We start from the raw sequence: 15,395 nt of genomic DNA, 5'->3' as shown, positions 1-15,395 counted from the left end.
TGGATGCTGGCTGAGAAGTGCACTTTAAGCAAATGGTTTGCCGTTTCCTCATCGCTTTCTGTATACCTATCGCTCTGTAAACGTAGACAGCCCAACTGCGGGCTATGTTTTTTGACAAAGATCCGCTTCAATTTTGAGGTTGCCTCAAGCTCTTTACAGCTCTTTAAGCCCCTTTGTACCGAATCCAGCCAGCAGCATCCTTTTCGTTCTCCTCTGTTTCGCCAAATCTAATCATCAAGGTTTTTTACCCTTCTTTGTCATCATTAGTAGACAGCTATCTTTGGAAGCTTCTCTCATGCTAGTTATGGTCATCTGGGTTGTTTTCTCAGTTCCACCAACAGATTTGATACCTCACCTAGGTATCGTATGAGCGCCCGAGTTCTCAGTTCTATTTTGTATGTCGCCCAATCTCTCTTACGTGGATTCCGAAATGGAGTGGATGGAGGTCCATCCATACCCATTACGAAATCAATGTGCTTGTGATCCGAAAGCTTAATATCATTTTGGTACTCTCCAGTCTCTAACAAGAGCCGCATTGTCATTGGATGACACCTTGACATCGATAACCTCTTGCCTGACTACGTTGAAGAAAGTGGGTTCGTTACCCGAATTGAGAATCTGCAATTCGGTTCCTACCAGATACTCCAGTATTCTCAATCCTCTCGCTTTGATTTTGGAACTTCATGTATGGTGGGCGTTAACATTATATCGCTATTATTCCCATGCCTTCACTTTTGGCATATTGGTTAGCTCTGATGATTATTCCACTAGGAATTTCTTCTACGTCATAAGGGGAATAGGCAGATCACTAAAGTATCTCATTATCTCCCTGTTGGGTTTTTATGGTCAATTTAATCGTTGTGGTATCGCCATCGGATAGGTCGTTAACCAAGATAGCTTGAAGGTCTTTTGAAACCACGCATGCAGCAAGTCAGCATGTCGGAAGTTTAAGCCCCTAATTTCCCCACCAACAGTCCATGGTTCTTATATGAGGTATATACATGTCTTGCAGCTATTGATGTAACGGCTGAGATATGGCGCTTCATTTATGGTTTAGATGAAAATGCCGTGGTCTGCATGTCCCTTTGATGGTTTCAGAAGCCGAAACTTGTAATGTGACGGTCCCAAGCCCGTAATAGAGCCAGTGGCCCGTTTGTTCCCGATTTTTTTTTTATATCCGGTTCAGGAACGCCGTTAATGAGGAAAGTTACCGGCCTATCGGCTGCTAATAACCACCAGGTGGAGGTGTTGAGATTGTTCTAGACTCCAAGTTGTTCCAGGACCTCAACACCATTACGCTCCTCTTTTGGAGGCCAAGAAAAATACTTTCTAAACGATGGTAGCTCGAAAACCCTATTCAGGGTCAGTCGCGCGCCCTCTCACACATCGTTGACGGAGGAGCAGTACTGTCTCAGCCGCTCATTCGTGCTTTGGTCGACAAAGTTTATACGTAACATTATACGGTATACACCTCCCGACTCAAAGCGTAATATTATCCCTTGCGAGGATGCAGTCCTTACAAGTAGGGGAAGTTTTTCCTAAGCTGCTTGTACTGCTCTGTATCGTAGCCGGATTAATTGGTGTTGTCATACAAGACCAATCCATCGGCCTCGATAGCCCTGGCTGCTAATGAAGACTTGGTCGTTGATGGCAGAGCCTTCTTTGCAGCCATTTTAGCCGAAGAGTTTGGATCGTTAGAAAGCCACTGCCGCTTTTTTTTGCACTTAGCCGAAGATGCCCCAGGGATCCTTTCCCTTCAACATTGTCACAACCCGGAGGCTTTTGGTAAATCAACTTTGGCACAAGCCGGGGGTTGTGTTTTGCCTGCAAGCGGTTTGCCGGGAGACATTGTTTCGTCTGAAGGCCGTTTGTCCGAAGGCATTGTTTTGCACGAAGGCCATTTGCCAGGAGGTGGTTTGAAGACAGATGCTTACCCATAATTAAGACTCTAGCCTCAGCTGGTGGCGCCGATTGGAGCCCGGGGTCAGGAGTGCTGACAGAAGGGAACTGCTTCAACTCGTCCGTTGAGAACTTGGCCCCAATAGGATTGGTTTCCACTTTAATAAGTGGAGAATCTGAGTCTAAACTCGGGTTCTCCATGGAAGAGCTCGGCATTGCCCCTTCGCTAAGAGTTGGATTGTGATGATCGAAGTGGTGTTGTTTTCTTTAATTTCTTCATAGTTGGCTACCATGGCCTTTGTTTTACCGCAGAAAATAAATTGATTTCGGCAGAGCCACTTTTTCTAAGACCAGGGTAGTTGAAGCTTGAGGTCGCCTGGCACCCACTGTGGTCTCTGAAAATTTTTGACAACAATTTACAGGCAGAGAAAAGAAACAATAATAAACAAAAATCTAATTTTACAATAAGTTGTCGGGAAATGATAAAAAAAAACCAGCAGAATTCTCTTGGCATAAGTGGCAAATGAAGAAATATGAAAGTAATAATGAATGTTTAAGTTAAAAGCGTCTTCGCACTATATGATTGCGAATCAATCTGACGATAACTGTGTCGATTCTCAGCACAGCAGCTGCTGCATACATGACCTCATTAGTTACATAATGCTCACAGTTTGACAAAGCAGTCCTATTTAGCTCCGTGCAAGCATGCAGACATTTCCTTTCAAAAATCCTTATTTTCTCCATTTGACTAGCACTCAAATTAAACCAAATAGGACACCCGCAGGTGAGCCCCGGTCTAACCAAAGTAAGATAGCAAATAATCTTAACCTTCCAGCTAAGATGTGGAGCATAAAAGAGTCTTCGAAGAGACATGAATGCCTTGCGGGCACTTTCTATCGTGACTTTAACGTGCTCGTTAAATTAGAGACGCTCGTCAATATAAAATTCTTAACTAATAGTGAGATTTCCGTTCGTGATGACAAAGCACTTGCCATACAGCATACTTCAAATTAGTTTTAATACACAATACTGTTATCACTTTTTGTGGGTCGAAAGACGGGACTAGAGTCTAGAATGAGACTGTTGATAAATGTCATTGTTGACATTTTTCACCTTAGTCTCATTTCAGTCCATCAGCTGTTTCTGCGGCCACTGAATGCAGTGAGGCGGAGGGGAATTCATAATGTTGCCTAGGTTGACGCCTCCGATATGCCGCCACAAAGTATTAATTTTTGTTTTTGATAAAAGATTCATTCTTTTTAAGGTTTTGTGTAAACCAAAACCATATTAAAATCGATTCAACGTCTATCTGTCTGTCTGTCTGACTGTCACACGCACTTTTCTCCAAAAAGGCTAAACCGATCCGAACGAAATTTGGTGGCATAAATTTAGGTGGAGTTTAAAGGGGGGCTCCCCATACATGCAAACGGGGGATTCAAAAATGTTTTTCACCGGATATAGTTGTATAGCATATCAAATGAAAGGTCTCGCATATATAAATCAGACGCTAACGTCATAATTACCCGGAATAATTGACATTCGCGTGGAATATTAAAGTCGCATTTATGAAGAATCTATTTATCTGCAGCCCTTTTTAAGGTTTTTTGTTAAACACTTATGTGAAATCTAATCTTCTTGAGATGTCCCATTCCGGTATCTGCTCAAATAAATTTACTAATAGTATATTATCAATTTTTAGAAATTGACTTAAAAGCTCCCCTTAAGTTCATCCTAGGTGTACCAAATTTTGCACCGACATAGAGAACAGTCTCGTGCATACACATACTAAGTTTCATGAAAATTCAACTATTAGTGTCAAAGTTATAGAAGTTCAAAGTTATCAATTTCGTGCCAATTAACAGCATCCTAAGCCATACAAATAAGATGCTGACGTCATAATTAACGAGAATAATTGAAATTCCAGTGAAATATTAAAATTCCATTCAAGAAGAATTCTAATTTTCCCCAGCCCTTTTTAAGGTTTTGTATTTACACAAAACCTTATTAAAATCGGTTTACTGTTTGTCTGTCTGTCCGTCTGTCTGTCTGTCTGTCCGTCACACGCATTTTTCTCGGAGACGGTTGTAGCGATTGGCACCGAATTTGGTAGAAATGTGTGAACGCTCACGCATATAGTGAGTTACATCCTTTTACGTCCAATTTAAAGGGGGGGGGGGGGGGGGGGGGGGGTCCCCATACATGCAAAAGGGGGGGGTGTAAATTTTGTTTTTCATCAAATATATTAAAGGTCTCGATTAGTACTTTTCAAAGTCGATCTTAGTTTTGACATTCGTTGGAAGGGTGGGGAGCGCGGGGGGTTGAAAGTGATCATTTCTTTAAGGGGGCCATTCTCAGAAACTACCAAACCGAAAAATCTGAAAACAATCAGGAGGCTGCCACTATATGGTGCCTGGGCTCCGAAATACCTTCCATGCCGATATCTGTTTAAATAAAGTTAATAATAGTATATTACTACAATTTTTTGTAATTGATTAGAAACCCCCCTTAAGTTCATCCTAGTACCATGAAATGCAATGCAATGATATAGGCTATAATATAGAGCATGGTCTTACCAAGTTATGAATGTCAATATCACCCGAAAGTGGATACTCCTACATAATATATGGATATATTACGTGCTACGTACTAAGAAATACACAAAACCTCTCGTACCTGAAGCGTCCAACCTCCGGTTTCCCGACTTGTTTATATTTGATGTTGGTTAAATTGTTGACATTTACTAATAATATTAAACTCAGAGTGTGAAGCGTATGAGGTTGATCATTATCAACACAGGGCTTTCCATCAAATGATTTATTTAAATCGCTTTCTAGAAAATCGAGGGCAATGGAATTTTTAGCTATATTCCACGGAGCTGTCGTGCACTCGTCGCTCCTCACATCTTTTTCTTTTTCATCAGCCTTCAGTTCACAAGCGGGGTCGGCTCGTGATGATCGGTTTCGTCATTTTATTTTATGAAATGTCTGATCAGGATGTAATCTCGAGACCTTTAAATCTCCATCCAGTGTATGAAGCCACCATTGTTTTGGCCGGCTTTTTGGGTGCTTACCATTGCTTTCGATGTTCTGACCAATACTGGTTGTTGAATTCTCGTTAGCGTGAATTACGTGACCACACCATCGAAAACGCCTCTTGCAGTTTTTCCACGATCGGCGCAAACCCATATCGATCGCGGATATTCTCATTTTAAACGTAATCAAAACGTGTCACGCCACCAGTGCAATGCAACATCTTCGTCCCCATTACCACAAGACGCCGTTCATTATCCTTTATAGTCGGCCAACACTCAGAACTATAGAGAGCGGCAGACGGACGACATTGTAGTAAATTTTAGATTTGGGACGTGCGCTGATACGTCGATCACAAAGAACACCAGTTGGGGAATACGACTTCATCCAGGTTGAGTTAATGCGTGAAACAATTTCATTACGCAGTTCTCCATTGGCTGATAGCATTGACTCGAGATATTTAGATCGCTGAGTTCTGGCAATGGCAGTAACCTACCCTTCGAGATATTTAAATCGCTCAGTTCTGGCAATGGCGGTAACCTGCCCAGAACTGAGCGATTTCAATATCTCGGGTCACTGCTATAAGCCAATGGAGAACTACGTTATGCTCCTCACATAGGGAAACACAAAACCTTTTATACCAGAAGCGTCAAGCTTCCGGTTTCCCGACTTGTTTTTTTTTATAGCAAGCATCGAAAGCCACAGGCGGATTAAAGTTCTACTGACTTACTCCTACGGTGGGCCTAAGGACCTACCAACCAAATTCTGGAAGTTCAGCGTCCTTTCGTTCTGCGTCTGCCGAAGTTCCAGGAGTAGTTCTCCCTTCTGCCTTCTTCTGATCCGTGTGACATTGTCTCGCAGGCCGGTTAGCGCCAGATCTCCTTTCGCAAAATCTCAGCGTAAGAGAGGTCGCCTCTGCTTCAAATGACAATTGCATCCGGATGGGGCTTCCTTCTTTATACCTGCTTCCTTGGCTTCACAATTGTCCAGATATTTGCTCCGATTTTCTGGCATTTCATTTATGGAGCTGATTTGAGGTGCAAACATTGCACTCCCTCCGTAACTGATTCTCTGGACCGCGGGCTTTTCTTTGGTGTTGGAAGCTTTACACCAGTATCCTTCATTCTTTCTCTGCTCCTCTATACGCCCTCTACAACGTTCCACTTTGGACTTGTTTGAATGGCTCGTTCCATCCTTTTGGTAGAAAATAGGTAAGTGGCCGTAGTAGTTTGTAATTGTCCTGTATTGACTGTACATTGATTGGTCGAGCCGAAGTCACCCATGGTCTTTTCGCAGATATCTTTAGGGTTTCGAACAATCACCGTAATGAACATTATGCTTCGTCCCGGCGAACTCATAGAGCGTGTTCAGACAATTTCCACCCTGAACACTTTTGCTAGCACTGCTTCTTCCTTGTTGGGCTCTGTCTAGCCAGGGTGGACATTCTTCCCGGACTACTCGTGGGACCAAGGCATGAACTCATTTTAAAAAGGAAAAAACAAAAAACTGACGAAGAGGTGGTGATGTCAGACGCATCATCGTAGGACGCGCTGCTGGCATCCAGCCGTTGAGAGCAGTACACTCGGTGCCAACCATAGGGACCTCTCGAAGCGAAGCGGCAGACGGATTAATGGTTTCTAGCCTGGAATCCACTGCCGTCAAGCTGGATGTAAAGAGTACCAGACCTAATACTTCTAACCTGAACCTCTCGACATCGGGGGTTCCCTCAAAAATGAAGACCGACAAGAACAGAGGTCACCGGAGACCGGCTAAAAGCGAAGGTCCACTGGTGTTCTGCTCAAGAACGAGTACCAGAAGGCCATCCATATTCTCAGCAAGATTGCTAAGAATAAAATGGCCGGTACTGTCGACGAAGGGGATGAAAAAGACCTCGCGAAATACCAGGCGATTGTTGAGGAATGCAATATCAAACGCCTGGCAGACGAGCAGAACTCTCTTCTCCGAGTAGGCACACCGACGCTATATAACTTTTTTCTTATGCCACCCTCTACCCCCACCCCCAATTGCATGTCAAATCAATCTTGACTGAAAGAATTTGGTGGTCGCATCCAATTTTCGGCTTTAATGACTGGACTAAAAGTGTCGATATCGATCGGATCATTAGTCCCTCTGGAGTAGTAGCTCTGAGTCCTCTGAGCTTCGGAGCCCCAAGGACAAAACAAAAATACCAAGACTCGGAACCATTAATCAAAGTTCACCAAAAATATTCAAATCTTACGAAAGAATTAAAATCATTTAATGGTTCGTCCCAAACTAGATAGCAGATACGAGTATTTCTGTAACAATTTTGTCGGAAGAAAGCACATGCCTGATTACCTTATTTTCCATTTCCCAGTTCCTTTGTATTATATTTCCATTCTTCCATAATTATTCAAGGTTATTAAACTCCATCACAACGAATCAACCCCAGAAAATTTCATTATTTCCACCGCCCGACACAGGCCAATGTTAGAGAACCCCTGCCATGGGGTTGTCGATAAGAAGGGATGTGTTTGGGTTGGAATATTTTCTCGAGCGTTTGCCAGCAAGGAAGTAGGCTAGGCGCAGAGAGCCAGTCAGTACAGTGCATCTTTAGTATTGGGACGAACGTTTGTGTAGTTCGGATTCCAACTGTTGTTGTTACTCTCTTTATAAATAATATCCGACTTTTATCTAATCGGCAAAAAGATATAAACTAACAATTTTGAATACATGGTGTCAATTTTTCTATAAAGTTTGTTTTCCCAATTTATCTTTCCTACATCAAATATTTTTCTAATCTTTGTAAGAAAACACTTGAACCCGCTAGAGATTCAAATATCCGCAAAAAAAAGATTGAAATTTTCTAAGAGAAATGTTTAAGTATCTTTAGATAAATTTAGAGATTAACTTGCAAAGAAAAGTTCCCAATTCGTAAAAAGATAAAATCCCAGAAGTAGAGAAAACCGATTTTTCCTAATATCGAGCAAAGTAAGCACCCCGACTTGTAGTTTTTCGCTTGTTTTTAACACACAGCCTAGTGAAAGCTAACGCATTTTCATATCTACACAATCGTCCAGATTAAGATACACAATCGTCCCGTTACCAACTCGATGCTAGATTCCCAAGGAAAATATTTGGAATTTGATAAGAAACCCACCATCAGCTCCTCACATCCAAATTTTACGCTAATCAGAATTTTCCTCGGATCCGTTTTTACTTCTAGTGGAAAAGTGTGTGATCGATTTGTAATTAGAGCCTAGAAATAAGTCACATCGTCGGGTGGGAGGATAAAAGGATATTTTTCCACCACAATGAATAGTTTATTTAAAAAAGGGAAATATACAAAGAATTTTCAGCGATGCCCGATGTTTTTGTTTCCTCTCCTTGTTGGCCGTGGAAATGTGTAGAGACAGAGCATTTGTGTGTTTGTGGGTGTGGAAAATGAGGAAAATGGCACGAGCCAAAGTTTATTCTTATTTTCGTGTTCGTGTTTTATAGATATTACATAAATATAGATGGATTGGGTATTATGGTCGCCTCACTGGCCATCCGATGCGTGACTCTCGGTCAGATAAATGTGGTGAAAGCATGAGAAAGTAGAAAATCAATGATGACGATGATAACACTCCTTTTTCCTTCTGTATGAACTGTACAAAGTCTACATTGGCATTCCTCATTTCCCAGAGCTGTGAAAAGATACTTCCTGATCGTGTGTCTTTCCCTGAATAAATTACAACCTCTTTATGGATTTTTCTTGCGCTGTGACAGTGTTCTGTGTTTCTCCATGCATATCTTCCATGTCCTTTTTCCGTGAACATCTTTTTGAATAATGTATAAATATTTGCTCCTCCCTCGTTTGATTGATTAATAGTTAATTTCATATTTAATAGGATGTGTCAGTGATACATGAGCGTGCCTATGTGTGGTTGGATGCCTGCTTTTTTCGACACTTTCACAGACTCCGTGTACAAACACTCCTAAAGTAAAAAACTAGTTTCATTATTGCTGTTTTTGTAGAATCTTTGCCACTACTCTATGTGTATGTTTTCCACAGTCGAAATTATAAAAGGACACTCTTTGCTCTTTACTCCCCCACCCCATACAGAAAGGGCAGCAACCAAAATCCAGGCAACCTTCCGTGGTCATAGGGTACGAGCTAGTATGAAACAGGGTGATAAATCGTCATCATCATCAACAGCGACGTCAACAATGGACAAGAAGTGTGACGCCAAGAAAAATGATGCTGCTTCGTCCGCTGCCAGTGCTAAGAGCCATGTGCACGAGGAGGAGGAACAGACTAAGGAGCAATTAGAGGCGGAATTCGACCCAAATGACAAAGGTAAGTTCCTTCCGTTCACTTTCATTTTCAACCCCAAGAGTTCGTTTTATTTCCTCAAATTTCATATAAATCTAAACTTAAGGCGTCCCCAAGGGGTAAATTTGTCCCCTAGCAATTGGTATAACAAATCACAAGGACTAACTCTAACTATCCAAAAATAAACTTTAGTTTTCGAAATTTATTTTTAGCTCAATGAACGGTTCAAAAAGGACGAATTATTATTCTGTTAAGGGAAAGTCGCACCGTGTCCTTGAAGAACTATTGTGCCCCTTTTACTGGTTATAGTGTACCTATTGATCATAGTATCTCAAGTAGGCCTATAACCGTCAGGAACTTTAGTATGTTCCCTACTTCCAGATCTTTCAGCATTGCATCTGGTACTAAGTGTTCTCCCAGATGTCTCGACCTACTTTGCACAAGTGCCGGACACTGTCCCAGGACGTGTATAGAGGTTTCGTCCTCCTCCTCACAAAACCTGCAGGCAGTGTCCGTAGATATCCCTAGCTTTCCTAGGTGATAGCTCAGCCAAAAATGACCAGTGAGAATTCCCACTATGATTCGGAGGTTCTTTTTGGTAAGATTTAAACAATCCTTTGTGCGCATGGGTTCGTATCCCCAAATAAGCACCCTGAACTGCTCCATCTCTGGTAGGCCCGCCCAATATAGTTCCCTCAACCGTTTCTCTTCATTTCTTAGATTCATAGCCATGAAATCGTTTCCGATTCCACAGAAGGGTTCTGGCTCGTGTAAAGGCGTCCCTGCTCCCTTCTTGGCTAGTTCGTCCGCTGCCTCGTTGCCTTCCAACCCAGCATGGCCTGGAACCCAAAGTATCCAGGCCTTGTTGGACGAGCCGAGTGTGTTCAGTCTCTCAAGGCATTCCCATACCATTTTAGAGTTCACCTGGTTGGACCTAAGTGCCTTGATCTCTGCTTGGCTATCGGTGAGAATAGCTATGTTCTGCCCACTGTAGTTCCTTTACAGATTAAAGGAGGCACATTTGTCTATGGCGTATATTTCCGCCTGGAATATGCTAGTGTACCTGCCCATTGGCTCCAAGTACATTTTCCTTGGGCCAATGACACTAGCACCCGCTCCCTCTGCTGTGAGGGATCCGTCAGTGTACCAAGCAATCAGTTGGTGGTTTAAGCCGTATGTCGCAGCCACGCTCTCCCAGTTTGTCTTGTTACTCCAACGTGTTTCAAACTTCTTATCGAAGTGAAACCTCGTTGTCACGTTGTCCCTCGGTATCAGTAATTCGGGATACCGCCTAGAAAGGATATCAATCTTCCTTCGATTTAGGCAGCTCTCCGCCTCACTCATACTACCGGCCATCCTGAATATTGATCTCCTTGCCTGCATCTGTATGTACAGATGGAGAGGGGTTAATCCCAGAAGGACCTCCAGGGATGCTGTTGGGCATGTCCTCATTGCCGCACTGATACACACGCAAGCCAGCCTTTGGAGCTTGTGTAATTCCCTGGCTTGTGTGCTGGGTTGGGTTCTTTCTGCCCAGATTACCAAAGTAGTATCTTCGGGCTGCAACCCAATTTTTTTCCTGCTACGGATCTGCAAGTCATCAGAGCCCTCGTGGCTTTCCGACAAGTGTTTCCGACATGTGTCTTCCAGAGTAATTTTTGGTCTAGCGTGATTCCCAAATATTTGACCTCTGTTTCTCGTTTCACCTCCATATCATGTAATGTTATCGCTCTCAGGTGATCCAGCTTACGGTGGTTTTGGATGGGTTGATCCGCAGTCCCACCTTCCTGCACCAGGCACTAGTAACCCTTAATCCAGTTTGGATATCACATAGGGTATCTTCATATTTGCCCCTACAGATTAGAACAATGTCGTCCGCGTAGCCCTGGACTTGTTAACACGTCCAGGAGTTCATCCACTACCATACTCCACATCAGCGGCGATAGTACTCCACCCTGTGGACAGCCTTGAGTGGTGTTCATGATAATAGAATTTGTACCTGTTTGTACCTCTATTTGTCTGCTTTCTAGCATTTTGCCCATCCAGAGTCCCAGGGTGTTTCCCACTCCTTTGCGACTCAGGGCATCCTGTATCTCTGTGTGCGATGTGTTGTCGAATGCTCCTTCGATATCCAAAAACGCGCACAGTGCAATTTCTTTTGTTTCTATGGCGTCCCGTAGTACCTCTGTCAGCTGATACAGAGCAGTTTCAGTTGACCATCCTGCCCGGTAAGCGTGTTGACAGTGATGTAGGTGATTACGCTTTAGAATATAGTTCTCTGTGACCTTCTCCACCGTTTTGAGTACGAACGATGTTAGGCAGATTGGTCTGAAAGCTTTAGGGTGAAAAGGATCCTTTTTACCCGCTTTCGGAATAAAGAACGAAATTAAAGGTTGGTTTTTGAGTTGACATTTTGAATTGCTAGATTCCTTTTCAGGCTTCCTTCCGCTACGGTGGCGGTTCAAATCTCACTGGTAGCAGAGAGATTTGTTATCGTGACTGGATGTCAGACACTGCTTAGCCTCTTTGCACTACTACCAAGCAAGGTGCGTCGAAGAGGGACAGGATTATTGGTTTTAAGTCAGAGTTAAGTATCTGGAAAAGCCTAAGGAAGGTCGCTAGTGGGATTGTTTTTCCCTGCTCATACAGTCTTCTAATTTTTGGGTTTGGATGGTTTTCGAGTTTATTGAAAAACCGCTCCGTTGGTAGGTATCAGTGGCCGCTCCGAAGAACCCAATTAGCGCTGTGGTGCGCCGTTTTGATCCCGCAAACTCCTAAGACCGTGACTGCTGTTTTGGGAGCAGTGAGGCAGAATCTAGCCGGAAAGCAGGAAAGGAAAGCAGCTCTCCCACCCTGCAGCTAGAAATCTCTCTGAGGTCTACAAAGAATGGTTAACCCAGTGTCCATAGCCTGACTCTAACTAAAGCTGGGCAATCGCAGAGAAAGTGCATGAGGGTTTCTCTTCCTTCTCCGCAGCTTTGGCAATGCGATTTGTAGGGTATTCCGAGGCCTGGCGGCCAGTGCCCCGTGCAGAACGCCGTAACCTTGAATGTATTTGCACGCGTCTGGCACAGGAGCTCTCGTGATCGGGCTATGGTCTAAGCAGGCCGAATTCTCCTTGACTTGACACAGGTCGTAAGCTTTCGCCATCTTAGGCCCGCGGCTGCTAGGTAGTGCAAGTAGACTTGGCCCCCGACAGCCGCCAGCGGAACACCGACTGTATTCACCGAAGGGCTGCCAAAAGCAGAGCCTCGCCTGGCCAATCCGTCAGCCCGTTCATTCCCTTCTATGTTCCTATACCCTGGAACCCAGAGGAGGGCGACCTTGAGCATGCTGCCCAGACGGTTCAGGGCGTCTCTGCGTCTCGAATCTCCCCCCAGCCATCAACAAACTTCCAATATCGCCAGTACTTCCGCTTGGAATACACTGGCGAAACCTGGGAGAACATACAACTTGGATACACTGTGTGTATTCGAGGAAGCCGACTCGAGAGGCCATCTTTGATCCGTCGGTAAAGAATATTGAGTCATAACCTTGCATACGCAAAAGCCCTCAACTACAGTAAAGATATTGTCAACATCAAATTCTCCCAAGTTGCTAATCGTTTCATAATGGATCCACGGGTTAAAGAACGCGGCCTTAAGATCTTCATACCATTTAGAGTGTATCACTCAATTGGACAAAAGAGAGAATCATTCGAGCCTCAGAGTCCTACGTAAAAGTAATCAAAGCCCAGAGGTTAATACCGACGGGTACTGTAAAATTACCCTTCCTGGCAGTGTCGCTGCTGAGGTCAGTTGTCATTGGGAAAACCTATTTTAAAGTAGATCCCTTTGAAATAAGGGAAAGACAGTGCTACAAGTGTGGACACTTAGGACATATTGCTAAGATGTGTAAAGCATCCAAAAGTAAATGATTGCGATGGTGAAGCCTGCACAAAAAAATGGATCTGATGTGAAGGAATAAGGACTGCCCTCAATGGACGGAGTATAAAAAAGCTGTTAAGATTGCCGCCGTAGAGAATATGACCATCAAGGAACCGTCTAACACGATCAGAAATCATTACAAGCCGATCAACAATGACGCCGAATACAACATTGCCTTCCCCCTTTTAAAGCTAGCAGCTCAAATCAAACAAACTCAACAGATATCATTGCAGATGTGAACAACATCCTTAGGACCTGGCACACATAGGCTGAAGGCCTGGCCAATTCTCGTTCCCACGTACTATTATCGTGAGCCGGATCAGAGAACCTGGCTCTCTCTGTTGGCCTACCGCGACGTCGTGGGACAACTAAAACCTACAACCACAACAAATCTTCAGAGGCAGACCGTAGTATTTATGAAGGTAGTTCAGTCGCCCTGCAATTTAAGATCTCTTGGAGGTACTTAAAAATTATTTACCTAGTAATCGCAACCTGACTCTAAAACTGAACAATCGCAAAAGAAGTGCCTGACGGTTTCCTCCTCCTTTCCGCAACCCTGGCATTGGAAATTGTAGAGTATGCCAAGTCTACATAGGGGCATTGCCACATATAAGCTAGTGAGCCGTGCAAAGCTGTCGCGATCGTACCTTGTTGTAAGAGAGTCAAATCCTCCACGACTTAGCGCAGGTGACAAGCCTATGCATTTTGAAATCGGAGGTTGTTAAATCGTGGGAGTAGGTTTCACTAAGGGGACGCAGACTCGACGCGCAGAAGAAGGTGACTTTGAGTGTGGTGCCCAATCTGTTCAGCGCCTTCCTGCATCAACCACGGACCGTCAGTGAAAAGTAACGTGTCATAACCTTGCACCATGTTGCCGAAAGTTGGAATGTCCAAAATTCTCGAAGCCGTCGTAGAACTTCGCCGTCCAACGTCCGGACTCACTAACCAGACAAAACTACACATCGTATTTAATATGCAAGTTCAGAGGAGGAAGTGGGGGGGTACATCGAGGGCAACTGCCTGGCAGAGTAGTAGAGCCTCAGTAGCCCCCGCACATATGGCTTTTCGATCCTATTAACCTTGGTCCTATTGGATTTCTCACCAACACACAAGGGAACCATCCTCGGGCGAAAATTCCATTTCCCTATAAAGCCCTCCTCCAGGCGCGGAAGGCTACTGCAGGCCTCCTTAAGCCTCAGTTTTATGTTCATTCATCCTCACAACTCGTATTTAATCATCCTAATTCTCAGCAGAATGTTACACAATGCGTAGGACACTCCTCCTCATCCTTGTTGGAACCTCGTTGTTGGCTATGTGTGAAGGCGGGTAGGGTATATTGCTTGTAGTGTACTGACAGTTCAACGGTGGTAATTAGCTCGTGAAGAGCGGTTTCGGTGGATTTACTTTTGAGGCAGGCGTGCTGATATTCAGAGAAGGGCGTCCTCTCCATGATTACACATGTATTGATGCTCAGGACGTGCTCTAGGGTCTTCAATACGAAAAAGGTGAGAATGACTTGCCGAAAGTCCTTCACAAACTCATGGTCCTACCTCGCGCTTCTGGTATAGAAAACGCATCCCGAGAATCGCGGTACGCATCTGAACGAAATGCAGCTCCATCTTTTTACAAAAGGATGGACTTCTTAACCAAAATCCCGCTCTAACGATATTCTAACCAGCACCACTTCCGGGCTGTCTTGATGGCCAACTTGTACTTCTTCAGACAGTCCTTGTATGTTTGTGTCTATAACAGCTTCCTGAGGTTCGACAGATCTTCACTCCACCATGATAGTTTCAAATGCCTTTCCAGAGCTCCAACCTTCAACTCTAATTCCTCTCTTGTGCCAATGTTACCATCGCAAGCAACGTTGAGATTGCTCTTGACAATTTGATCAAACTTTGTCTAGTTGATCCACCTAGGATCTCTGAAAGGGTAGGAAACTTCTACAACGAGGTTCAGATAGAATAGTATCCAACTGTGACCTGAAAAAGAAGTCCTCAAAATATCAGTAAGTCACCACCAAGGAGAACAGCCTCAAAACTGGCTGGTATTTGTTGTTAGTTCCGATTTCACTAGGATGGCTGTGCCCCTGGCAGCGTGTTGTATCCAAGTCTGGTTTCGTTTAGGAGAGCAAGATTCTGGTCAGTTTCCTCGAGGAACTTGTGAAATGAGCGAATTTGTGTTTAGTGTGAGCACCTTCATTTTGGTTGTCTAACAATTTGGATTGGAATTGTAAGTACGCTT

At 43.9% G+C, this 15,395-nt stretch overlaps 1 protein-coding gene across 1 annotated transcript in view; it reads left to right on the top strand.

Moving 5' to 3' along the window:
* LOC119654722 (neuromodulin) overlaps nucleotides 1–15,395 on the top strand; it is a 74,396-nt gene that overhangs the window by 23,966 nt on the left and 35,035 nt on the right. Inside the window, exon 2 of the mRNA XM_038060244.1 lies at nucleotides 9,016–9,249. Within this exon, the coding sequence (XP_037916172.1) occupies nucleotides 9,016–9,249 (234 nt within the window). The remainder of the gene's footprint in view (nucleotides 1–9,015; nucleotides 9,250–15,395) is intronic.

The sequence above is a fragment of the Hermetia illucens genome, chromosome 4 (genome assembly GCF_905115235.1).
Source record: "Hermetia illucens chromosome 4, iHerIll2.2.curated.20191125, whole genome shotgun sequence".
NCBI classification, from domain to species: Eukaryota; Metazoa; Arthropoda; class Insecta; order Diptera; family Stratiomyidae; genus Hermetia; species Hermetia illucens.
This window is presented reverse-complemented; position numbering and strand designations above follow the sequence as displayed.